The following is a 26,969-nucleotide window of genomic DNA, read 5'->3' as shown; positions in this document are numbered from 1 at the left end:
CCTCGGCAGTGTTTCTGAGGGCTGCTGACAGCATAAAAAAGAAGCAACTTACCTCTGGCTGGCCTCTGAAGTGTTTCCTCTGCTGTGTGTCCCACCTGTGCGGACATAGGAAGTTGTATCAGAGGAGGCAGGACAAAGCAGAGGGAACACTTCTAAGGCCAGGCAGAGGCAGGTTGTTTTCTTTTTTGATCCTGCCAGTAGCCTGCAGGAACACTGTCAAAGGGAGGAGGGAAAGAGAGAGATACTGAACCAAGCGAGGGCAGGGGGGAGTTTAATGCTGGTTGGCGTTTGTGCCACCACATAGCAATGCTTATGACTGTGCCCCCTTTGGAGGCCGGGTATGGGAGAATCTTGACTCCCTTGCCCCTCTGTCTCGGCGGCCCTATCTAGCTATTATTTCTGTTTCCTTGTCTGTGTACTTTTCATGAGTGTATTTTGGTCCTCTGTGTGCATCTCTGTATGTCTGGTGCCCCTAACTTAAACTATACATACCTTAACTGGTGTGTAACCCTAAGCCCCACTAACTGAAGACCTCCTATAAAGACAGTCAAACTCCCTTTTACTAAGCTAGGCAGTAAACAGCAGCATTCCTGAGTCATGGATGCCAGCACCCCGAATGTGCTTAGGTTTTACATATTGTGATAAACACAGGACTGCCCTACCCTGAGGAGGCTGCTAGAGGGCGCTCTCCTACCAGCAATAGGAAAATGGACATCAGGGTAATGACCTGAAGGGGCCAGCAGGGGGAGCTCCAGCTGAGGCCTGAACATGGGGACCAGGGAGGATCTATAGCAGAGAGTCCCTGTTAAGAGAAGGACACCCAGAGGGTGCTGGCCTCTTCCAGAACTAGGAGGAGGGGCCCAGAAAGGGTGTGCTGGGCTAGTAGCAGCCCTATATAAACCGTACCTCCTGAGGAGCTAGAGAGAGAAGATGGGGGGGACCTGCAACGCCTGGAGCCTGAGGATTACAAGCCGGGAGGAAGTGAAGGAAGAAACCTGCTGAAGGAGAGCTCAACAGAAGGGTTAATTGAAGGTTCCCTCCAAACCCCAAGAGGTACTTTACCTGGCGGTGGACAGGATTTGGGACATTATGTATTGTGTGAAGTTAAAGTAACTAACAGCCGTGGGGGTGGAGGATGGACGATAAAGTTGTGGAGAGTGAAGAGTGTCCTATCCAGGGGTGGAGGCTGTTAGACACTGAGACCCAGGTTCCACACAGTAAATGGGCTCAGTGAGTGAATTTGTAGTAAATGAATAAGAGCTGGAAAGAAGTGTTCCCACCAGACTGAATCCAGGTTCTAACACTAAAGTGAATTTGCATATGATGACTGACTAATCTGCATATTTGTGAAGGCTGAAAAAGCAGAGTTATAGTCCCAGGGTGCAGTGGGTCACTGTCCGTGAGCAAGAGGAATGACCGGGACATGTTGGACATAGCTGGAAAGGAGTTCCAGGGGAAGGAAGGCAGGTCCGAGCAGTCACCCTGAGTGAAGCAGGAGCCCAGGATATTGAAGAGGGTGCCTGCACATTAGTAACAGAAGACCAGCTGGAGTCTTGCTCAAGAGTATAGGGCCAGTGAGACAGGGTGGAGAGCAAGAAGTGCATGCGTCTTTCAAGCTGTTCAGAAGCTCAGTGCAGGTGAACCTGGACGGGACCCACTAGAGAGCCTTTGCGCACACAAAAGCACTACTGGGGGTTTACAATATCCCCTTCTATCCTGCTGATACAAACTTTTCATTGGGTGGTTCAGCCAAATTCACTGTACAGACATGCCTAAATCTGCAAATGAAAGGGGAAATGTAATCTTTTAAATTTGTTTTATTTATAAGAGTTTGCTTAATTTATTCCATTTTAAAAACAAAACAAGAAAACAGCCAGAACATGACATGAAGATCAATGAGAAAAACAACCATAAAAGTGGAGAAACTGGATCCGCTACAAGGGGAAACACAGAAACAGAGGAGTAGCGTGATCAACAGGATGCTTCTGAAGAAACCAAGGAGATGAAAAATAAGGAATAAAAATGTTCTTTAATAGTAGAAGATAAAACTCGGCACGGCACTGTTTCGGCGAGAAGCATCTGCCTCAGGAGTCTGTATATGGTAAATGCCAGTAGGTGGAGATGAACCGAATCAAGCCTTTTAAAAGATTAATGATTGGTGGATATATAGGGTACCTTGGTAAAAAGCACAAGCAAAACTAAAAGGAGATTCGTGTCCACAAAAATATCGCTGTGTCATTTTTATTCCTTATTTTTCGTCTTCTCGGTTTCTTTGGAAGCGTCCTGTTGATCACGCTACTCCTCTGTTTCTATGAAGATCAATGAAAAATATATATTTTTAAAATGAACAAAACATGTTCTTTGCACAGCCGTGTGATTCTCTGCTGTCTCTCACTATGAGCTCAGCACAGTTGTATTGCTACTACATGCCAATTGACAATCAGGCTTATTATCAAAAGAGAAGGACGCCCATCTTTCGACACAAATCGGAAGATGGGCGTCCTTCTCACAGGGTCGCCCAAATCGGTATAATGGAAAGCCGATTTTGGGCACCCACAACTACTTTCCGTCGTAGGGATGGCCAAAGTTTACGGGGGCATGTCAGAGGTATAGCGAAGGCGGGACTTGGGCATGCCTAACACTTGGACGTCCTCGACCTATAATGGAAAAAAAAGGGCGTCCCTGACAAGCACTTGGATGACTTTACCTGGTCCTGTTTTTCTTACGACCAAGCCACAAAAAGGTGCCCAAAATGACCAGATGACCACCGGAGGGAATCGGGGATGGCCTCCCCTTACTCCCCCAGTGGTCACTAACCCCCTCCCACCCTCAAAAAACAACTTCCAAAATATTTTGTGCCAGCCTCTATGCCAGCCTCAGATGTCATACTCAGGTCCATGACAGCAGTATGCAGGTCCCTGGAGCAGTTTTAGTGGGTGCAGACCCAGGACCATCCCCCCCCCCACCTGTTACACTTGTGGTGGTAAATGTGAGCCCTCCAAACCCCACCAAAAACCCACTGTACCCTACTACTACTATTTAGCATTTCTATAGCGCTACAAGGCGTACGCAGCGCTGCACAAACATAGAAGAAAGACAGTCCCTGCTCAAAGAGCTTACAATCTAATAGACAAAAAATAAATAAAGTAAGCAAATCAATTAATGTAAACGGGAAGGAAGAGAGGAGGGTAGGTGGAGGCAAGTGGTTACGAGTCAAAAGCAATGTTAAAGAGGTGGGCTTTCAGTCTAGATTTAAAGGTGGCCAAGGATGGGGCAAGACGTAGGGGCTCAGGAAGTTTATTCCAGGCGTAGGGTGCAGCGAGACAGAAGGCGCGAAGTCTGGAGTTGGCAGTAGTGGAGAAGGGAACAGATAAGAAGGATTTATCCATGGAGCGGAGTGCACGGGAAGGGGTGTAGGGAAGGACGAGTGTGGAGAGATACTAGGTTAGTAGAAGAAGTTTGAACAGGATGCGAAAACGGATAGGGAGCCAGTGAAGGGTCTTGAGGAGAGGGGTAGTATGAGTAAAGCGACCCTGGCGGAAGACGAGACGGGCAGCAGAGTTTTGAACCGACTGGAGAGGGGAGAGGTTACTAAGTGGGAGGCCAGCAAGAAGCAGATTGCAGTAGTCTAAACGAGAGGTGACAAGGGTGTGGATGAGGGTTTTGGTAGTGCTCGGAAAGAACGGGGCGTATTTTACGGATGTTGTAAAGAAGGAAACGACAGGTCTTGGCAATCTGCTGGATATGAGCAGAGAAGGAGAGAGAAGAGTCAAAGATGACCCCAAGGTTTCGAGCTGAGGAGACAGGGAGAATGAGAGAGCCATCAACAGAAATAGAAAACGGGGGGAGTGGGGAGGTGGGTTTAGGGGGGAAAATGAGAAGCTCGGTTTTGGTCATATTTAATTTCAGGTGGCGTTGAGACATCCAGACAGCAATGTCAGACAAGCACGCTGAAACTTTGGTTTGGATGCAAGGTGAAATATCAGGGGTAGAAAGGTAGATTTGGGAGTCATCAGCATAGAGATGGTAGGAAAAGCCATGGGATGAGATTAATGAACCAAGGGAAGAAGTGTAGATAGAAAAGAGGAGGGGACCAAGAACAGAACCCCCCCACCTGTTACACTTGTGGTGGTAAATGTGAGCCCTCCAAACCCCACCAAAAACCCACTGTACCCACATCTAGGTGCCCCCTTCACCCGTAAGGGCTATGGTAGTGGTGTACAGTTGTGAGTGGTGGGTTTTTTTTGGGGGGTGGGGTGGGGTGGGGGGGGGGGGGGGCTCAGCACACAAGGTAAGGGAGCTATGTACCTGGGAGCATTTTCTGAAGTCCACTGCAGTGCCCCATAGGGGGCCCCGTTGGTGTCCTGGCATGTCAGGGAGACCAGTGCACTACTAATGCTGGCTCCTCCCAACACCAAAGGGCTTGGATTTGGTCATTTCTGAGATGGGCATCCTTGGTTTCCATTATCGCCGAAAATCAGAAACGACCAAGTCTAGGGACGACCATCTCAAAGGATGACCTAAATTTCAAGATTTGGGCATCCCCGACCATATTATTGAAACAGAAGATGGATGTCCATATTGTTTCGATAATACAGGTTTCCCCGCCCCTGAATCGAAAACTTGGACGTCCCTTTCGATTATGCCCCTCCACTCATCTTCCACTTTTTCTCTGCTCTTCAAGGTACAATTATTCTTTTAGATATTTGATATGATGAAGATGGTGATGAAATTGATGTTTTATATTTAACAGATCAGTTATATGTCTGGGAATCTTTTTATGAGTGACACTGTTAAGTTTCCTTATTTTTACCGGACTGTCCCCAGTGAGCTGCACCTTTGTACTGGGATAATCAAGTTACTGAAGTTTTTCAGTTGGACCTGGGTTAGTATTATTGCAGCAGATGATGACAGCAGCATGAGGGCTGTCCAGATTCTGAAAGACGGGATTGAGCAGAATGGTGGTTGTATCCAGTTCATAAAAACCTTCAGTCACTCCAGAACTATCCCACTTGAAGATATGGTTAATCTTTACATCAAGACATCTTCAGCCAATGTAATTATTTTATATGCTGATAAAAGATATACAGGAGCTATAAAATACATGAATGTTTTGCAAATACCTCAAAAAGTCTGGATCATCACAGCTGAATGGGATTTTCTCTCACACTATTCCTTGGGATTTGATGATAAAAACAACACCTTGACATTTTTAAAAACAAAGAAGAATATTCCAAGCTTTTACAAATTTGTCCGTGAGGTCAATCCTGCCCTTTTTCCAAATGATTCGCTCACAGACCTGTGGTGGAAGGATCTGTGTACCAACCAATGCCCCGAGAGCATCCGAAGATCCTGCGGCAGTAATGAAATATCACCCTACTTTATGCACTGTGACACCATACACCTTGGGAACATTTATAGTGTATACAATTCTGTGTATGCCCTGGCACATGCATTGCATAACGTGGTCATATCTGATTCTGCAAACACCACCATGTGGAGTGGAGAAAGTCAGAAATTTCTGGATTTCTTGCCATGGAAGGTAAGTTTCATTTCTTACAGCAATGTTATTTTCAGAAAGAAGGGATGCTATGTAATTGTACCGTGTGAAAAGAATGCAAGATGCAGTTTAAGTCTGTATACTCGCATATAAGAATAAGAATTGCCATACTGGGTCAGACCAATGGTCCATCTAGCCCAGTATCCTGCTTCCAGTAGTGGCCAATCCGGGTCACAAATACCTGGAAGAAACCTAAATAGTAGCAACATTTCATGTAGAACCCCAAAGAATAGCAAGATTCCATTCAGAATCACAAAGAATAGGAACATTCCATGCTACCAACCCCAGGACAAGCAGTGGCTTCCTCAAGTCCATTTCTGAGGTCACAAACATACAGCTAATTTTGAGATAGGAATGGAATATAAAGCACAACTAAATCCCACCAACTTTATAAATATGGGCTCTATGAACAAGACAACTTAGAAAATTCATTTGCCATTGTATGTAAAATAGGATCATATTTTCCCTTTATAAAATGGAGTACAAAGCTTATGGTTTTCATTTTCAAAGCAGAAAAATGTCTCAAAAGGGGCAGATAAATGTCCAAATTGCCATAATCAAACACACTAAAAAAATGTCCGAGTGAGCAACAGCAAAAGCCAGGAGAATTCTTAGGTACAAAGGGAGATGGCAATGCCTCTGTATAAGTCTCTGGTGAGACCTCATTTAGTATACTGTGTACATTTCTGGGGACAACAGTAAAAATATATAAACAGGATGTAGTTGGTCCAGAGGGTGGCAACTAAAATGGTCAGTGTTTGTTGTTATAACGTGTAGGAGGGCAGACTTAAAGATCTCAGTATGTATATTTTGGAAGGCAGGAGAGAGGAGATATGATAGAAGACATTTAAATACCTACGCAGCATAATTGCATAGGAGGCAAGTTTCTTTCAATTGAAAGGAAGTTCTGGAATGAGGGGGTATAAGATGAAGATGAAAGATGATAGACTCAGGAGTAATTTAAGGAAATATTTTTTTTATAGAAAAGGTGGTAAATATGTGGAACAACTTCCTGGTGAAGGTGGTGGAGATAAGGACTATCTGAACTCATGAAAGTGTATGACAATCACACAGGACGTCTAAGGCAAAGGAAGGGATAGTAGATGGTATGGATGGGCAGACTGGATAAGCACACATTATTTATCTGCCATAATTTTCTTTATTTCTGTGTTATGATCACAGAACAACTTATCTTTATTTTTAAAGTGTGATTTAAAAACTAAACCTCTATCATAATTGGTTACCAATGAAATACTGAGGGTAGCATGTTGATCAATCATTTCTTCAGAACTTTCCAAAAAAAAGCTGAGGTCAAAATCTGGTAGTCTGTGTAATTACGTATATCAAGAGCACTCTTCTTTATTTGATTAAGAAATGTTACCTGCCAAATAAAAGCAATTTAGAAATGGCCAGATGCTCCGAATTGGAGATTGTGAAAATTCTGAAAGATATTTCTGAAAAGATATCAGGGGTCTATAACAAATCTTTGGAAAATTGAGAAATCTCAACTATTTTGATCTAACTATGCTTAAATGATTTTTATTGACGTTTTCATAACTGAGGTACATACTCGCTGGTGCAAACAATCTCAATTCTTATACAATCTCCTCTGTTAACAGCAAACTTCTAAATACTGAACCCTCCTCACCCTCCATCCCCCCTCCCAATGGCAATGGCAATTCCAATTCCATAATTGTCTTGTGGGCCGTACTGCCCTGTCTTTTTACATATTCAGTAAGTACCCTCGTGCCTTAGGCGTCAATGTGTCCATGAACGGGCCCCACCTGTGGTAGAAGCTCCTCTCTCTGGTGGGGGGCTGTTGCTTTGCTTCCAGTCTTTCAAATCTCATAAGCTGTATCATCTCCCCTCTCCAGGACTGGTATAGAGGGGGCTTTGGAGACAACCATGCTGTTAATATGCTATGTTTGTCTACAATAATGGCTCTAGACGCAAATTCTTTCATACCCAGCTGATTTGGACCACAGATTTGTAGCTTTCCAAATAGTAGCTCTGGATTTAATTGCCAGTCCCTGTGCCATATACGTGATATCCACTTCAGTAGCCTGCCCCAGAAAGTGTGAATTTTTGGGCAAACCCAAAACATATGTCCAAGGGTGGCTCCCTCTGCCCCACATTTTGGGCACGCCCCATCCAGGGACAGCCCCATATAAAATGCCCTCCTTGGTGGTATGTGGGCTCTGAGTGCCATTTTGTATTGGATTTCCCAATGTTTTGATAAATGGGTTATCCGCCGTAGCCCCAATACATGATCTTTCAGCGTTTCAGCAGCTATAGTCACGCCCAGCTCCTCACTCCATACCTCTGCCAGCTTCCTAGTGTCGAGCTCTGCCTTTGTGTCTTTTATGTGCCTATGGTGGAGCGTCAGTGGAACCTTCTGTTGGGATCTGAAAGTAAACGCTTCCGCCAGCTCCTCCTGCACATCTTCAGTTAGGGAATCCCATGGTAAGCTAGCTATATTTTGATCTAACTATAATTTTCATCATCTCAGGCTTCTGATGTTACAACAATTTATCCTTGTTACCCAAAAAACTAGAAATATACAAATTCCAAATTTGAAATTTCTTCTCAATATTAAATTTTTAAAGTTGCACCACACGTTTCTCAACTCACCCATTTTAGCTGCAGTTCAATTACAGAAAAATACAGTTGGGAGACTGTCTCTCTTAGTAGCTTTCCTGGTCTTGAAAGCACAGTCCAAATATCTGTCAAAGATACTTGTGCATGCAAGCTGCTAGCAGGAAGAATACCAGAAGGTTGAGAAGAAAAGAAACCATAGATGGCAAAGGCAAAAAGATCATTCCTGTAGGAGAGACGGGCTCTCCCTGGTTGGCCATCAAAGCTAAATCCTGGCCCTCCAAAATAAAATCTTCTCCTGGAGAAGCAAGAGGTGGTAGGAGAAAGGTTCTCCCATCAGGTTCAAGTAAGGGACTTGACTCCATAGAAGAAGAATTTAACATGTTGGATCCACCTGGACCTCCATACAATTGGGATATGTTTGTCCGTGAGGCCAGTTATTTAGGGTTTGAAACATCAATGTTCTTAATTTCACACTTTACCACAATTAAACAAGACACCTGCACAGATCTTTCTCACTTTAAAAGATGAAACAATTGCTTCTTGATTCCTCAGGGCTCCTCATGGCTCCACCCTTCAGGCACATGCCTGAAGCCACATTTCTTCCTTTTCAGTAATCCTTATAGTTTTGGAAAAAGTAAACAAGCGATTCACGTCTACCTGATCCACTCCACTCATTATTTTATAGACCCCTGTCATATCTGCCATTGATGATCTCTTCTTCAAGCTTAAGAGCTCAAACGTATTTTGCTTTTCCTCATAGGGGAGCCATTTCATACCCTTTATCATTTTATTTGCCCTTCTCTGTAACTTTTCTAATTTAGCTATATGTTTTTTGAGAAGTGGTGAGTAAAATTGAAATGTGGTCATACCGTGGAGGGACACAAAGGCACTGCATTGTTCTCTTATTTTACTGTCCATTCCTTTCCTAATGATTCCTAAAATTCTATTTGCTTTATTGGCCACCTGCACACTGAGCAGAGGATATCAAAGTATCATCAAGGTAACTGAATAACATCCAGAGCCTTTTCCCAGTGATGACTCCTAACATAGAACCTTGCATCATTTAGCTATAGCCACCTATCCCCCCTTCAGTCCATCCAGAAATCGGCCGCACGTCTTATCTTCCGCCTCAACCGATATACTCATATCACCCCTCTCCTCAAGTCACTTCACTGGCTTCCGATCAGATACCGCATACAGTTCAAGCTTCTCCTACTCACCTACAAATGCACTCGATCTGCAGCCCCTCCTTATCTCTCTACTCTCATCTCCCCTTATGTCCCCACCCGTAACCTCCGCTCTCTTGACAAATCCCTCCTTTCAGTACCCTTCTCCACCACCGCCAACTCTAGGCTTCGCCCTTTCTGCCTCGCTTCACCCCAGGCTTGGAACAAACTCCCTGAGCCCATACGCCGGGCCCCCTCCCTACCCATCTTCAAATCATTGCTCAAAGCCCACCTCTTCAATGTCGCCTTCGGCACCTAATCACTACACCTTTTCTCAGGAAATCTAAACTACCCCAACTTGACATTTCGTCCTTTAGATTGTAAGCTCTTCTGAGCAGGGACTGTCCTTATTTGTTAATTTGTACAGCGCTGTGTAACCCTAGTAGTGCTCTAGAAATGTTAAGTAGTAGTATAGTATGGGTTGTTCTTTCCTAAGAGCATCACTCTGCACTTGCCCACATTAAATTTCATCTGCCAACTGGATGCCCAGTCTCCCAGCCTTTTAAAGTCCTTTTACAATTTTTTTTTACAATTCTCTTGTGATTTAACAACCTTGATCAGAGATGCCAACTCCATGTTTTCCACTAAGTTTGGTAGGTTTTTAAAGTCAGTCATGGAAAATTCCTGGTGGTTTGAGTCATGGGCTTTTGGGCTACCTTTAGTGTGTGTGTGCGTATGTGTTTGGATGACCAGTCTCCCAGTCTTTTAAGGTCCTCTTACAATTTTTTTGCACTTCTCTTGTGATTTAACAGCCTTGATCAGAGATGCCAACTCCATGTTTTTCCACCCATTTGGGTGGGTTTTTAAAGTCAGTCACGAAAAATTCCTGGTGGTCATATGTCATGGGTTTTGGGGCTACCTTTAGTTAGTTGTGTCTGTTTGTGTGTTTGGGTGGCTGTTTCTGGTTCCAACTACTGAGCTTTTTGCATTTCAGGCCTCTTTCTGGGGCTCCAATAGCTTCTTTCATTCATGCCTACATCATCAGGTTTGTCATCATGTGCCGAGTCAGGAGGAGGGAGGAGGAGGCAGGGCTCATTAACAGCAGCACCCGTGGTAGCCAGGATGGAGAAGGAGGCAAAGTGAGCATAGCACGGGTGAGGCAGTGACTACAGGCTGGTGGGGGGGGGGGGGGGATGGATAGATAGACAGAGATGGGACAGACAAGGACACCCCCTCCCCCCGCTCCTCACACAGCTATTTTTGGTGTCGTTATTTTTGGCCTAATTTCTAGCTTGAGTCAGGCTGGAAAAATTTTCACTATCTGGCAATTCTGCCTTGAATAACTTTGTATCATCAGTAAATAAAAATAAATTAATCTGCTTTTTCTTTAGCTTCATCATTATTTGAAAAACCTCCACTTTACGAATGCTCTGGGAGAGGAAATGCGTTTTGATGAGAATGGTGACCTGTCCATTGGATATGATATAATAAATACAGTCTTTCTACCTGATGGGACACAGAGGAATGAAATTGTTGGAAGTTTTAATCCTTATGCTCCCTTGGGGCAGGACTTCACCATTAATGAGAAGGCAATTGTGTGGGACAGCGAATTCACCCAGGTCAGATTTAAGTAACAACACAACATTGAATGTATGGAACTATATTTACTGGCATCATAACATTACCAAGTCTGATATTCAATAAAAGACTGAGCACCTTCTAAGTTAGAACTCTAGTTTCAACCACACTTAGGGCCCTGTTTACAAAGGCACGCTAGTGTTTTTAGCGTGCGCTATAAATTAGTGTGTTCTAACCTTACAGACGCTCATAGTAATAGTATGGGTATCTACATGGTTAGCGTGTGCTAAAAATGCTAGCACCCCTTTGTAAACAAGACCCTAAGAAACCTGGGGCACAATATTTGGCCAGTGGCAATCAGTGTTTTGCTGACTGCCACCAGCATTAAACTAGACATTCAGTGCCGAGCCATGTCCGAGATTCAGAACTGAATTTCTGGGTTTCTGAAGCTGACTAATGCATAGCCGGTTAAGTGCGATATTCAGAACTTAACTGGTTATGCGTTTATTTATTTATTAGGATTTATTTACCGCCTTTTTGAAGGAATTCACTCAAGCGGTGTACAGTAAGAATAGATCAAACATGAGCAATAGGCAATTACAGCAGTAAAAATATTCAAGTAACAATACAAAGTATGGCATGGTATACTACTTGCAATGACTACAAAATAAGTAATAGAACATTACAATTGGTAGTGAAGGGTAAGGCAAAGTTGTAACATATAGATGAGTAAAAAAGTAGAAAGAATTAGAAAGTAAGGTGACTGATTTGAAGAAAGTTGCACATGAGGTCAGAGAGATGGTTAAATATAATCTCAGCTAGGGTAGGAGTGGATAAACATGTCCCACTGCAGTATGTGCAGCCCGAGTCAATCCTTGTGTGTGTGAGTGAGACTAACAAGTTAGTTACTTCTTCCATTAAAGGCTTGGTTGAAGAGCCAAGCTTTCACCTGCTTCCTGAAGTAAAGGTAGTCTTGTGTTAAGTGAAGCCTTTCTGGCAATGCCTTCCAGAGTGTGGGGGCTACTCCGGAGGAGACTCGCTTGCGGGTATCACATTGTGTAATGTCTTTTGGAGAGGGTGTAGTTAGTGAAAGTCCTTGGGAGGACCTTAGTGTCCTTGGCGATGTGTGGAGGATCATCCTATTCTTCAGATACTCGGGGCCATTTCCTTTCAGGGTCTTGAATATCAGACATAGAGTTTAAAATTTAGCTCTGTATTGTACTGGTAGCCAATAAAGTTTTTGCACAAATGGTGTGATGTAGTCACGTCGCTTGCAACCTTCTATGAGTTGCCACATAAATATATGACTGACTTTTATGTGGTCCTATTTATGTAGTTAACTTGCTCAGTTAAGTTTTCAATATCAGCACTTAAGCAGCCAACTGCCAACTCCACCTCCAGAATGCTCCTAAAAGAGCCAGTTTTCAGTTTAATGCTAACTGGTTATTTTCAGTGACACTAACCAGTTAAGTGCCACTGAAAATTAACAGCTAGCCCAGAACAGGCAATTTGATTGGCCAGGAGCTGTTTCTGGCTGGTTAAATCGCTTTGAATGTCAACCCCCAATTTTTCAGATTAAAAGTCAGCTAAATTCAAGCCCCTACAACTTAGAAGGCAGTATTAAGTGGCATCTTCTTTGGTTAGTGGTAACTGGAAATGTTATCTGACTGATGATTATAGCTAGATATTTAAAGAGATATCCTTTTAAGTCTGTGCTGCTGAATATGTAGTACTTGGATAAAGCATGAAGTATGTATAAATTACGAGTATATTTTTTTGTAGTCATTGAACAATTGAAAGCTTCCTTGTTTACAATATCGCTGGACACCCTTTCTCCCCCCCTCCCCCAACCACCACCAGAGGAATAATGCCTGTGCTCTGGCTGTTGTCCAGGTGGAAGTGAGGCTGTTCCCCTTGCTACAGGGATTCAACATCCTGATCCAGGAGGCACTCAGAATATCCAAAAAGAGCCATCATGAGAGATCTGTGTATGCACCACAGCCAATACCTGGAGATCTCTCTGTGCAACATTCTTTTGTATCTCCTGAACACCTAAGTGGCTGGGGTGACCCCAGAAGCAGGTATGGAGTAGTAAAGGCCTGACGTCAAGTGTGAGGAAAGGTCTCAACTCCCAGCTGCCCTACAGCCATCATCTGGGAGAGGGAACTGGGAGGGAAAACTGCAATGATGTCTATCCACCCACACGGTGAAGCCTGATAGCAGCTCCCATATACCTCATACCTTTGCCAGGTGCTGTGATGGTGACACAGAGTCCTGATGCTAGAGTTGGCCACTGTGTTGCAGCAGCCGCTCCCCGCAGCCTGGCTTTATAACTGGAGGTCTGGCCTGAACAGTAGCCTGGGGATCTAGGGCTGGCAGCTTCAAGTCTCCAGGTAACTTCGCCCACATACCCTAGCCCTCCATTTGCCTGACTTTTGAAGAGGCACCTGTCAGTGCTACATAGCTGCAATGAATGAGAACCAGTTGTACAATTCACACACCTTCTCTCCCACTCCATTATTTGCAGTCTCCTTTCTCCAGCTATGTGCTATCACTGTGGTGACCACAGTGATAGTCAGCATCCCATGTCATTACATAAATACATATATCAAAATAACGGAGCTGTACTGATGTGTATGAAACAACAACAAACATATTTGAGTGGAAGAAAATAAACTTTTGCCTATATATATATAGAGAAGTGATGGATCTTCTTTAAGTCCTGCAGTCCCTACTAATGCTGCTGCCTTGTGATGGCCTCTAGGAGGCTATGAAGGATGGCCTGGAGTACAGCAAATCCTGGCTGCATATCTCTGCACTGAGTAGTGATGTGCAGTAGGATCTGGCCCAGCAAAAACACCAGAGAATTGTCACCTGCAGGAGTGGCTGCAGTGTCATTGGGGACTGCAGCTGGTAACATCAGCAGACGTTCTGCCTGAAGAGGTACTTCCTCTGTCTCCTCATCCCCATCCAGTAGTGGCATGTCTTCATATCTATTCACCTTCTCTTCCTCCTCCTCTGCCTCCTGCGGCCTAGGCCCCTAGGGTGCGGAAGTACATAAACATTGCCATACTGGGACAGACCAAAGTCCATCAAGCCCAGCATTCTGTTTCCAATAGTGGCCAATCCAGGTCACAAATGCCTGGCAAGATCTCAAAAAAGTGCAAAACATTTTATGCTGCTTATCCAAGAAATCAGCAGTGGATTTTCCCCAAGTCCATTTTAATAATGGTCTATGGATTTTTTTTCCTTTAGGAAGCCGTCCAAACCTTTTTTAAACCCCACTAAGCTAAGTGCCTTTACCACATTCTCTGGCAACGAATTCCAGAGTTTAGTTACACATTGAATGAAGAAACTTTTTCTCCAATTTGTTTTAAATTTACTACTTTGTAACTTCAATGAATGCCCCCTAGTCCTAGTATTTTTGGAAATGGTGAGGTGTGTGGAACCTCCCACAGGCCAGGGTCCTTGACCATCAGATTTCCTCCTCTGTGAGTAGTTAGGGGGTGGCTGGCTTGTCAGCTGCAGGCTGAGCAATGACTGTTGGGGGGGAGGGGTTCTGGGCTGCCTTAGAAGGACAGCCTCCTAATTCTCCTTTTCTTCTCTCTCTCTCTGTCCTCCTCTTGCTGCTAGTGGGCTGGTGCTGGAGGGTGACCTGTGTGTGAACATAGTGCACAGATGAATCAGACTCATCCTACATGACTTGTGTAGCAGTTTAGTTGTGCAGTGCTAGGCAGGTGCAGGGGGCATTGTGGCCTGTATGTGGGTTGCTGGAGGACATCATTGCTTTGCATGACCTATGAGATGACATGGCATGGAAGTGATGGTTTTACATTGTATTTTCAAACACTGAAATACTGAAATATGTCTATCCTGACAATCTATTATGTCTGTGTTTTTCTGGGTATTTTGAGGTTTTTAAAAAAAAAACTTGAGTGTCATATGAAAATGCCCCTCCACGTATCTTTATAAAACAGCACTTAAATAGGTGCCTACTTTTCCTCTAAACCAGGTGCTCTGTTATAATATTTTTCTCATAAAGTTAGAACTGCTGTTTCTGAAGTCTAATTTACTGAATTTGGATAGTGGATCAATACTGCCATTATCTATATAATTTTTTAGCCATGGAACTATAACATCCTTACTCCCTCCTTTAGATGTACAACTAAAGTTTGACTATATGTGGGTTTATATGGCCAAAATGTATCCATTTAGAGAGGAGACAAGTTCAACCAAAGGAAACATATGCAACTTCCTTAGTAAAATCATCCCAAAAGATTGTGTAGCGCAATGCTCAGGCTGTGTCCCTTCTACCCTTAATATATTTAAATGGATCATCATTTCTGATCCTTTAGATAAATGTTAAGACTTTGAAGTAAAAGAGAAAGCTGCAATGCCATCAACTAAAGATCCTATTCTGAAGTTCTGACTCTTATGATCAGAGGGAAATTTCAAAATTAATTGAGAGAGCAGAGGTATTTTCTCATATTGTTTAATCAAGTTTTAAATTTGTAGGGTGACTTGCAAAAAACCATTGCTCAAGACATTTCTAGATTAACTTGAACATTTGATTCCAGGTCAAACTTGTTTCATATTTTATCTATATTTCTAATGAAAACAGGACTTGTATATCGTCCCCATATTCCACTGGTAATGAGCTTGTGAAGCTAAATGGACAGCACTGGCTCCTATTTAACAGAAATGTAACACTTCATTTGAAAACTCATAGCCCAGAGTTATCTCAAGTTATTCAGATTTTGTTTTCTCAAATGTTTAGATCCCTCCAAAATCCAAATGCAGCCCAAGCTGTCTTCCTGGCTTCAGGAAATTAACCAGGGAAAGAGAACCCCTCTGCTGCTATGACTGTATTCCCTGTCCAGAGGGAGAGGTCTCCAACCAAACTGGTGAGTGATATTGTTATGATGTGACATATTCTTGGGGTAGGGTCTCCGCTAAATCCCACGGGGTAAAGATGCAAAAAAAACAAAGTGGGAAGTGGACCAATGACTTCAGGACATAGAGACTGAGATGGTATATAAAGGAGTAAACTTTATTGTAGACAATACTGTGTCGAGTCTACAATAAAGTTTACTCCTTTATATACCATCTCAGTCTCTATGTCCTGAAGTCACTGGTCCACTTCCCACTTTGTTTTTGTAACATATTCTTGGCCACTGGTTATTTCGCCAGAGCCGTTTTTCTTTCCATGTCATTGAAGACACCCAGAAGCTTCAAACGTTGTACTCGGTGCAACCGGACCATCTCAGATACCGATACCCATTGCTGGCGTATCCAGTGCCTTGGGCCTAACCACAGCCCAGCTTATTGTGCTCTGTATCTTCATATGAAGAAATGGACCCAAGTAGCTCGAGAAGCCCTTCGTGAGAAACGTTTTGGGGCTCAGTCTGGTCCTTCGATGTCGGCATCTGCATCGATCCTAAGGTTGCCGGTGTCAATGTCAACATTGAGGGAGGCATCGACATCAGAAGCAGAGGTAATGGCTGCTGAGAGGCCAAGTCGCGCTGGAAATAGTGAGGTGTCGAGTGGGTTTCCACCTGTCTCAAGGCCTCCTGCTATGCAGGCCCCCCGGGACTGACCATTGTTGGACCCGACCCTGAGGAGATGTGAGGATTCCATATCGTCCTTGTCAGCACAGAGGAGTCTCGGTGATGGACATTGAGCGAAGGCAAACAAGGACCGTCACCATTCTCCTTCGACACACGGTGCCGGGAGCCCCGGGGCATCGAAGGATTTGGCACCCGAGAAGCGTTGGCACCAGGAGGCCGCTCCCCCTCCATACAGGAGGTGCCAATGCATCGGCCTCTTAGAAGCCCGGCACCTGCTCCTGAACCTCAGCAGATTCTGCCACCGGTACCTCCACTGGCCCCGTAGCCTTTTCTGATGGCGGCTCTAGACGAGCGCATCTGGGCCCTACTTCCAGAACTTCTGGAAGGACTGCTGCATCAGTCTGCTTTGGCGTCAGGGGTGCTTGCGCCTTCCATGCCGCCGGCTGCAGTGGTGTCTGGCCCTTCACCTGCAGTGAGGTCCCCGTCTTTGGTGCCGCTTGAGGCCATGGTGTTGGCTGCCACCTAGGTCGGCTCCCCATCGACGTAGATGGAGGAAGCTTCACCGGAGTCTATGCGGGTGTAGGCTCCTTGGCATCGCCATCGAGACCGTGGGTCTTCGGTGTCAAGGCAGGTGCAGTCTCAGAGGTCAATGAGGGAAGTGCTTTCTGATACTGTAGAGGAGTGCTCGTGGGAGTCACCCAGGTACTTCCCCTCCCATGAGTCCTTTGGGATACCCTCTGAACCATCCCCTCCACCTGAAAGGAGACTGTCTCCCCCGGAGAGCCTCTCCTTTGCCCCCTTTGTTTGGGAAATGGCGGAAGCCATTCCATTCCCTGTAGATGTGGATGATTAGCCCAGAGCTGAGATGCTCAAGGTTTTAGACTACACCTCTCCATCTAAAGAGGCAGCGACAGCTCCTCTGCACAAGTTACTCAGGGAAGTCCTTATGCGGAACATGGCGTCCCCTCTGTCTGGTACCATGATCTCCAAAAACACTGATTCCCAGTATCGGATCCACGGTGAGCCTGGGTTAATGAGGTCTCAGTTACCCCATAACTCCATGGTGGTGGACTTTGCCCTCAAAAGAGCCAAGAGTTCTAGGGACTATGCTTCAGCGCCCCCAGGCAGAGAAGCTAGAATCTTGGACTCTTGGGAGGAAGGTGTATCAGGCCGTTATGCTTGCTGCCCAAATTCAGTCCTACCAGCTCTTCACGAGCATCCACTTGCGGAACTTGCTGAGGCAGCTGTCCAGTTTAGTCGATGCCCTCCCACCGGAGAAGGCCGAACATTTTTGCCAGGTGGTCAGGCAGCAGAAGGCTTGTTGTAAATTCCTGGCCAGGGATGCTTATGAAACTTTTGATGTAGCATCCAGGATCTCTGCTCAGAGTATAGCGATGCACAGACTCTCATGGCTGCAGGTCTCTGACCTAGATCATTCGGTCCAGCAGAGAATTGCAGATGCTCCTTGCCGGGGGGGGGGGGGGGGATAACCTTTTTGGAGAGAAGGTGGAAGATCTCGTTGAGCAGATCAAGAAGCACACAGATGCTATGGCTTCTCTCTCCCGTCAGGCGCCTTCTGCTACAACCTCCTCCACTAGGAAGTTTTTTGGTAGGTACACTCCAGTATCTCGCCAGCCTGCTCAGGCTCAGCCCAGCGCGCTAGTTCTCGTCAACAGCATGTGCCTAAGGCCCCTGCTGCTCCCTAGCAAAAGCAAGGAACGGGCTTCTGACTGGCTCCAGTGAAGCATAGCCAAAGTAAAAGTGTCCGTACCAGACGACTTGCCAGTTGGGGGGAGGTTAATGTTTTTTCACCAAAGCTGGCCTCTCATAACCGCCGACTGGTGGGTTCTTCAAATAGTCCAGTTAGGATACACCCTCAATCTGGAATCCAAACCTCCAAATTGCCCACCGGGAGCTCATTCATACATCTCCCAGCACAGGCAGGTACTTGCAGAGTAACTCTCCGCTCTTCTAAAGGCCCATGCAGTTGAACCAGTTCCACCAGGGGAAGAAGGGCTGGGATTCTCTTCCAGGTACTTCCTTGTGCAAAAGAAAACAGGGGGAATGCGTCCCATCCTAGACCTAAGGGCTGCTCCCCCAGCAAAAGCAAGGAACGGGCTTCTGACTGGCTCCAGTGAAGCATAGCCACAGTAAAAGTGTCCGTACCAGACGACTTGCCAGTTGGGGGGAGGTTAATGTTTTTTCACCAAAGGTGGCCTCTCATAACCGCCGACTGGTGGGTTCTTCAAATAGTCCAGTTAGGATACACCCTCAATCTGGAATCCAAACCTCCAAATTGCCCACTGGGAGCTCATTCATACAGCTCCCAGCACAGGCAGGTACTTGTAGAGTAACTCTCCGCTCTTCTAAAGGCCCATGCAGTTTAACCAGTTCCACCAGGGGAAGAAGGGCTGGGATTCTCTTCCAGGTACTTCCTTGTGCAAAAGAAAACAGGGGGAATGCGTCCCATCCTAGACCTAAGGGCCCCTCAACAAATTCCTAGTCCGAGAAAAGTTCAGGATGGTTTCCCTTGGCACCTTTATTCCAATGATTCAGGAGAATGATTGGCTATGCTCTCTGGACTTAAAGGACGCTTACACACATATCTCGATACTTCTAACTCACAGGAAGTATCTTTGATTTTGGCTGGGAACACAGAACTTTCAGTACTGTGTACTGCCCTTTGGCCTGGCGTCTGAATCTGGAGTTTTCACAAAATGCCTAGCAGTAGTCGCAGCGTCGCTACACAGACTGGGAGTACATGTGTTCCCTTATCTCAAAGATTGGCTGGTAAAGAGCACCTCGGAGGACGGTGCTCTGGAGTCCATGCAGATGCCTATTCAAGTGCTAGAGCTACTGGGGTTCGTAATAAATTACTCCAAGTCCCATCTCACTCCTGTTCAGAAATTGGAGTTCATTGGAGCACTACTGGACACGAAGACGGCTCAGGCTTATCTCCCCGAGACAAGGGCGGACAACCTACTGGACCTGGTGTCCATAGTTTGAGTGTCTCAGCAGATCACAGCTCGTCGAATGTTGACTTCTGGGGCACATGGTCTCCACTGTTCATGTAACACCCATGGCACATCTACATATAAGATCAGCTTAATGGACCCTAGCTTCCCAGTGGTATCAAGCTGCAGGGGATCTAGAGGATGTAATCCAACTGTCCACCATGAGATGATCATTCCAAATTCCTCAGCCACAAAATGTGCTGACAAAGGATGCATCCCTTCTGTGGTGGGGAGCTCATGTAGATGGGCTTCACAATCAGGGAGACTGGTCCTTCCAGGAAAAAGGTCTACAGATCACCCTCCTGGAACTATGAGCGATCTGGAACGCTCTGAAGGCTTTCAGAGATCGAATATCCAACCAAATTATCTTGATTCAAATGGGCAATGAGGTTGCGATGTACTACACCAACAAGCAGGGAGGCACTGAATCTTGCCCTCTATGTCAGGAAGCCGTCCAGATGTGGCTTCGGGTATGCCATCATGGCATGTTTCTCCAAGCCAGTTATCTGGCAGGCATAAACAACAGTCTGGCCAACAGACTGAGCAGGGTAATGCAACCTCACAAGTGGTCACTCAACATGGGCGTCACCCGCAAGATCTTCCAATGGATCTTTTTGCCACTCAAATCAATCACAATGTCCCACAGTTCTGTTCCAGGCTTCAGGCTCACGACAGACTAGCGTCGGATGCCTTTCTCCTACACTGGGGAACAGGCGTTCTGTATGCATATCCTCCCATACCTCTAGTAGGGAAGACTTTGCTGAAACTCAAGCAAGACCGTGGAACCATGATGCTGATTGTACCCTCCTGGCCGCGTCAGATTTGGTTCCCTCTTCTTCTGCAGTTGTCCTCCGAAGAACCGTGGAGATTGGAGGAAGAGGAGGGGTCGTTTCTACATCCCAACCTCCAATCTCTGGCTCTCATGGCCTGGATTTTGAGAGTTTAGAATTTGCCTCCTTGGGTCATTCAGAGGGTGTCTCCCGGGTCTTGCTTGCTTCTAGGAAAGATTCCACGAAGAAGTGTTACTCTTTCAAATGGAGGAGGTTTGCTGCCTGGTGTGACAGCAAGGCCCAAGATCCTCTCTCTTGTTGTACACAGACCCTGCTTGAATACCTTCTACACTTGTCAGAGTCCGATCTCAAGACCAACTCCGTAAGGGTTCACCTCAGCACAATTAGTGCTTATCATCGGTGTGTAGAGGGTAAGCCTATCTCTGGAAAGCCTTTAGTTGTTCGCTTTCTGAGAGGTTTGCTTTTGTCAAAAATCCCTGTCAAACCTCCGCTAATGTCATGGGATCTCAATGTCGTTCTCACCCAGCTGATGAAAGCTCCTTTTGAGCCATTGAATTCCTGCCATCTGAAGTACTTGACCTGAAAGGTCATTTTCTTGGTGGGTGTTACTTCAGCTCGTAGGGTCAGTGAGCTTCAGGCCCTAGTAGTGGATGCACCTTCTACTAAGTTTCATCACAACAGAGTAGTCCTCCACACACACCCTAAGTTCCTGCCGAAGGTGGTGTCGGAATTTCATCTGAACCAGTCGATTGTCTTGCCAACATTTTTCCCCCATCCTCATGCCTACCCTGGTGAAAGCAGCTTGCGTATCTTGGACTGCAAGAGAGCATTGGCCTTTTATGTGGAACAGACGAAGCCCTTCAGACAGTCCACCCAGTTGTTTGTTGCTTTTGATCCCAACAGGAGGGGAGTCGCCATCGGAAAACACACAATCTCCAATTGGCTAGCAGATTGAATTTCTTTCACTTATGTCCAAGCTGGGCTGACTCTGGAGAGTCATGTCACGGCTCATAATGTCAGAGCCATGCCTGCGTCGGTGGCTCACTTAAAGTCAGCCTTCATTGAAGAGATTTGCAAGGCTGCAACATGGTCTTCAGTCCACACATTTACCTCACATTACTGTCTTGAATAGGATACCTGACACGACAATCGGTTTGGGCAGTTGGTGCTGCAGAATCTGTTTGGGGTTTAGAATCCAACGCCACCCCCTTAGGCCCAGTTTTATTCTGTTCCAGGCTGCACTGTCACCTAGCTGTATATAGTTTAAGGTTAATCTACATTATGTCCTCACCGTTGTGAGGCCCAATTGACTGATGTTTATTGTTTTGGGTGAGCCTGGATGCTAGGGATACCCCACGTGTGAGAATAATGCAACCCGCTTGTCCTCGGAGAAAGCAAAGATACTACCTGTAGCAGGTATTCTCCGAGGACAGCAGGCTGATTAGTCTCACAATCCCTCCCACCTCATTAAATGAATTGGGAAATCATTTAATAGAATAGGAGAGAATAGAGTAGAATGTTCTGTTGCAGGAAATAGGTAAGTTTTGGATTCTTCAGGATTAAGAAACAATTTATTGTTGGAAAACCATATTGTAATAATTTTGAGTCGGGAATTCAGTGAAGCTAAGTCAGAAGAGTCTGTGGAATTGATAAGACAAAGAATTTGGATATTGTCTGTATATACAAATGTGATTAAATCTATGGATTGTGTCAGGGTGAGGAGAGGTGCAAGGAAAATGTTGAAAAGTATGTTGCTTCTGGGTGGAATTGGTGCTGGTATCAGCAAATAGAGACACAACAGAGATTCTCCATAAACAAGGTGACAAGTGACACAATGCTGCAGTAAAATGGCCTTAGCATGCAGGAAAGACCAGCTAAGGGCATGATAAGGCCACTCTTTGCTGCAGCTACGTAAAAGGACCACTAAGTTATGTGGGTCAATTTTAAAACTGCCAAAATAACAACAAAGCCCCCAGATTTTCAAAATGAAACTAGGTGCACACGTTCTGTTTGAAGAGTTGTTTGCACCTGCTCTTTCTGTGGTCCTTTTTCACGAACATAACAGAGCAATCTGAAAATGCATTATTATTCTCCATTTATTTTATTTATTTAAAAGAGCTTATATTCTGCCAATCTAAGTTGCAATTGCAATTCTACATGGATTACAATATTAAATACATATCATAATTTATTTTTTAAAACATTTGAAAGCATCACACACGGCAATTTAAAACATAAAATATTTCATCATATTAAAATGTAAAAGCTTGAAAGATGCCTGTGTTTTTAATGCCTCTGAATTTGAATAGTTATTAGCTTGAGAACATAATGACCAAGCTGACTGGTGAGGAGAAATCAGTGATTTTAAGTACCCACCCACCATCCCATGTAACATTTTAAATACTAAAACAACAAGATTAAAAGTAATTCTACTTTCAATAGGTAACCAGTATAACTTTTCCAAACACAGAGTAATGTGAGTTTTGATAATGACAAACATGACTAATGCTACTGAGTTCATAACCATTTGCAAAGCTCTGATCAAAGATTTAGGTGATCTGATGTACAGTGCAACAATCTATACTAGACAGAAACAAACAATAGCTTTAGTGCAGTCCAGAAATCTGAGGGCAATAGATAAAGTCACCTTCTACAGAGTGGTTGTTTAAAATAAAACATTCAACCCATTAGATACAATATTGTCAATAAAAGCTTAAATCATCAAGTTAAACACATCCCTAGCAATATGTGTGCCTACTGTAGCTTAAGGTATGTCTGCTGTGGGGAGTGGCCAAGATGGTGCTTAGATTCTGAGAGCTGCAAGATCGCACTGTTTGGACTGCAGAAAGTTTCTAGTTTTTCCTACTATACCAAGAGAAAGGGGACTGTCAAGTCTTTACCATCGTCAGCCTTGACGTCTTCTCCGATACAGCAAACTTTGGACGACTTCGCACTCCGGCGTCCACAGAATCAAGCCAGAGCGGGCTCCGCTTTGGGTGCTGAGGAAGGAGCCTCAGCGCTCCAGGAGCATGATACAATGCTTTCACCTCCGGATGCTTAAGCACCATCATGTCCTGCTGTGATTCGGGAAGAGAAGATGGGTCCCACGCTTGCGGAAGTCAGTCTGGGGCCTGTGGTGATGGCAGTTCTCTTGACCGAGTTGCGATGGAGTTTGTAACTTCTGAAAGGAAGGGAATACTGAACTCTCCCATGATGGTTACACTAGACACCCTCTGGCAAGCAATTGAGAGGTTGAACTCTTCCGTTGCAAGATCAACATAGGAAACTGTGAATTTGGTCTCTACAGTGGAGCAGCTTTCTAAGTCGGTGGATAAATTAAAGCAAGATTTCATGGAACAGGTACAAACATTTCAAATTGATATTTCTAAGCTTAAAGATAATGTAGCAGCTATTATGAAAGATAATTTGGTTATTCATCAGAAAATTGAATAAATTGAAAATTTCAAAGACATTTGAATTTGAAGATCTTAAATTTCCCAAGGCCTGTTGGAGTCCTTCCATTGGAACTGTTTAAAAAATACTTTATTGAAAATTTAAAGATTTCTCCTCAGCTTATTCCTTTCATTAACAAGATATATTTTTTGCCTACAAAGAAGAAATTAGGAAGGTCTCCTGAAGATCTCGAGCAGGTTCAGGAAGAAGAGAAGTTTAATGATTGAAGAGATATTTCCTTCATTTTGGAAGAGTCATTATCAAATGTTACCAATAGAGCCACATTAATGGTATCACTTGTATACGAGCAGGACTTTAATGCAATTTTGAAATTGTACTTTAAGAATGCTCAGCAAAAGTTTTGTAGTCAGAAATTGTGGATATTCCCAGATGTTACTAAATTCAATTGGTTAGAAAGTAGTTAATCGAGGAACTAAGGGACTTTATGATCTCGATGCATTGAGTAACTACTTTCTAACCAATCGGATTATCCCCCTATCTAGTAGGGAAGAAGCTTGGTCTTTGAACACACTCGACCCCTGAAGCAGGCACTCCACGCCAAAACACGGCCCATGACAGGTCCACATTGGATGATTAACTTTTACCATTAAAGAACTGTGTCCCATCTCTGAAGGCTCTTGGTGGTTTGTGCTATATTTTGGACTTTGCTTTGCACTTTGGACCCTCTCTGTATTGTTACACTAAATCTACTCAAGACAGACGAAAGTGCTTCCTGGATATGAGAGAAGAAGTAAAGACTTTGGGTGCAACGTTTTTACTGGTGTACCCTTGTAAATGTATTTGAGGGGTGAAATATGTTTGTTTGGTTTTTTTAAAACATCGGAACAGCTTAGAACCTTTCTAGACCTGAAGAAGGTGACTAGTAATGTAATATCTGCTTAATTGGTTGTTTAAGATTACATAGCTGTGGTTAAAATTTAGGCATGGGCCTTACTTTCTAATCTTAATGAATACCTAATTTGATCTCCTTATCTTATTAGCCACTCTCCCGATATTGGTGGTCTAAGGAAGGGATAAATACGTTGTTATATATATTTTTTCAGATGTATTTTCCCTGTTTCATGTAACAAGTGGATACTTATGTATTATGATTGAAATAATAATAATAATAATTAAAGAAGGTATGTATGCTGTGGAATCCTGTGCATATTTTTTGCTGGGTGAAGGAACACAGTTTTAAGACACCTCTTTTACAGGTGTAAATTAATACTAACATGAAAAAATGACTTTCAAAATTGTCTAGATCAAGGATTTCCAAACTTGGCCATCAACAAGTTGAGTTTTCAGTATTTCCACAATGAATTTTTGCATGAGATCTGTTTGCATATAATTGAGGCAGTGCATGCAAATAGAAGTCATGCATATTCATTGAGGAAATCCTGAAAGCCCAACTGGTTTGGGCTCCTCAAGGACCAAGGTTAGACCCCCCTGACCTAGATGATTATTGGCCACAAATTACTATAGCACTACATATTTTGTAATATTATAAACTACAATTTAAAAAATATCCCTTAATGCAGTGGAAAATGTTAATTTCAATCCTATAAATGATGCATTTGTGAGATAAGAAGACAATATTTTTAATTCTCAGATATGGATACCTGTATGAAATGCCCTGAGGACCAATGGCCCAATCAGAAGAGAGATGCCTGCATTCCAAAAGTGGTAATCTTCCTATCTTATGAGGAGCCTTTGGGGATAGCTTTGACTCTCATCTATATTTTATTGTTTCTCATTAATGCTGTCATTTTGGGAATCTTCATTATCTATCAGCACACTCCCATAGTGAAAGCCAACAACAGGAGCCTGAGCTACATTCTTCTCATCTCTCTCATGCTCTGTTTCCTCTGCTCTTTGATATTCATTGGACGTCCTGGGAAGGTGACCTGCCTTTTCCGACAGACTGTTTTTGGGATCACATTTTCTATCTCTCTCGCCTCTGTACTGGCAAAAACTGTCACTGTGGTCATAGCCTTCCATGCCACCAAGCCTGGAAACAAGCTCCGGAAATGGATGGATTCCAGGTTTTCATACTTTATAGTCCTGTCCTGTTCCTTTCTTCAAGCTGTTTTCTGTCTTTTCTGGCTGTTCACTGCTCCCCCATTCCCATTTCATAATATGCAATCAGAAACTGGAACAATACTAATTGAATGTAATGAAGGATCATTAATTGCATTTTACTGTGTTCTGGGATATCTAGGATTTTTGGCTGGTATCAGCTTCATTGTAGCTTTCTTGGCAAGAAATCTACCTGACAGTTTCAATGAGGCCAAGTATATCACCTTCAGCATGCTGGTGTTCTGCAGCGTCTGGGTCTCCTTCATTCCAACATACCTGAGCACCAGGGGCAAATATACAGTAGCAGTGGAGACATTTGCTATCCTGGCTTCCAGTGCTGGACTTCTGGGCTGTATGTTTTTCCCTAAATGTTATATTATTCTGCTGAGGCCTGACAGAAACATCAAAAAGTTCCTAACAAAAAACTCGAAATGATTAGTATTGTATATGTGATGGATACATAATATTTGAGTACAAAGACAGTGGAAAGTGGGCCAATGACTCAAGAGACCAGGGCAACAGACAAATATCTGAAGACATTTATTGAAGACTCGACACAGATCTGTGTTTTGGCCACGAAATGTTGTAATGTAATTGGTCTTGAAAAAGACGTAATGTAATTGGTCTTGAAAAAGACCTGTAAAACAGTGGCGTAGCCAGACTGCCAATTTTGGGTGGGCCTGAACCCAAAGTGGGTGGGCACAAAATTTTCTCTCTACCCCCCACCCACCCCAGCAAAATTTAGTCACACTCAGATGCATTTGTCACAAAGGGTAAAGTACTGCTTTTCAGAGCATCCGATTTCAGACAATTTATTTAATAGCCTAATCCTTTTCAGTGAGCTTTGAGAGGTCAAAACCTCCTGCCTCAGGTCAGTATAATGCTGTTACGGTATCCTCTCCTGACCTAAGGAAGGAAGTATTGATCTCTGAAACTTTATTAACACCATATTACTTTATCCTAAATTAAAAATAAAATTATTTTCTTTACCTTTGTTGTATGGCCATTTACTTTTTCTCATTGTGTTGCTCCCAGTCTCTAGATTCTGCTTTCCTTCGTTTTCGCTTAACTCTTCTGCCAGGGTTTCCTGGCCATTTGTCATTTTTCTTTTCTTTTTCTTTGCTTTCTTCAATATTTTTCTGCCTCTCTCTGTGTCCAGATTT

General features: G+C 44.0%; 1 protein-coding gene across 1 annotated transcript in view; it reads left to right on the top strand.

Annotated features, from left to right (window-relative positions):
- LOC115464524 (vomeronasal type-2 receptor 26-like) overlaps positions 1–26,241 on the top strand; it is a 36,564-nt gene extending 10,323 nt beyond the window's left edge. The window contains exons 2-5 of the mRNA XM_030194888.1: positions 4,754–5,542; positions 10,716–10,943; positions 15,680–15,806; positions 25,340–26,241. Coding sequence (XP_030050748.1) covers positions 4,754–5,542; positions 10,716–10,943; positions 15,680–15,806; positions 25,340–26,241 — 2,046 coding nt within the window. The remainder of the gene's footprint in view (positions 1–4,753; positions 5,543–10,715; positions 10,944–15,679; positions 15,807–25,339) is intronic.
- The last annotated feature ends 728 nt before the right edge of the window (positions 26,242–26,969 follow it).

This window comes from Microcaecilia unicolor, chromosome 3 (assembly GCF_901765095.1).
Source record: "Microcaecilia unicolor chromosome 3, aMicUni1.1, whole genome shotgun sequence".
Lineage (NCBI taxonomy): Eukaryota > Metazoa > Chordata > Amphibia > Gymnophiona > Siphonopidae > Microcaecilia > Microcaecilia unicolor.
Note: the sequence above shows the minus strand (reverse complement) of the source record. Positions and strands in the feature narration are given on the sequence as shown.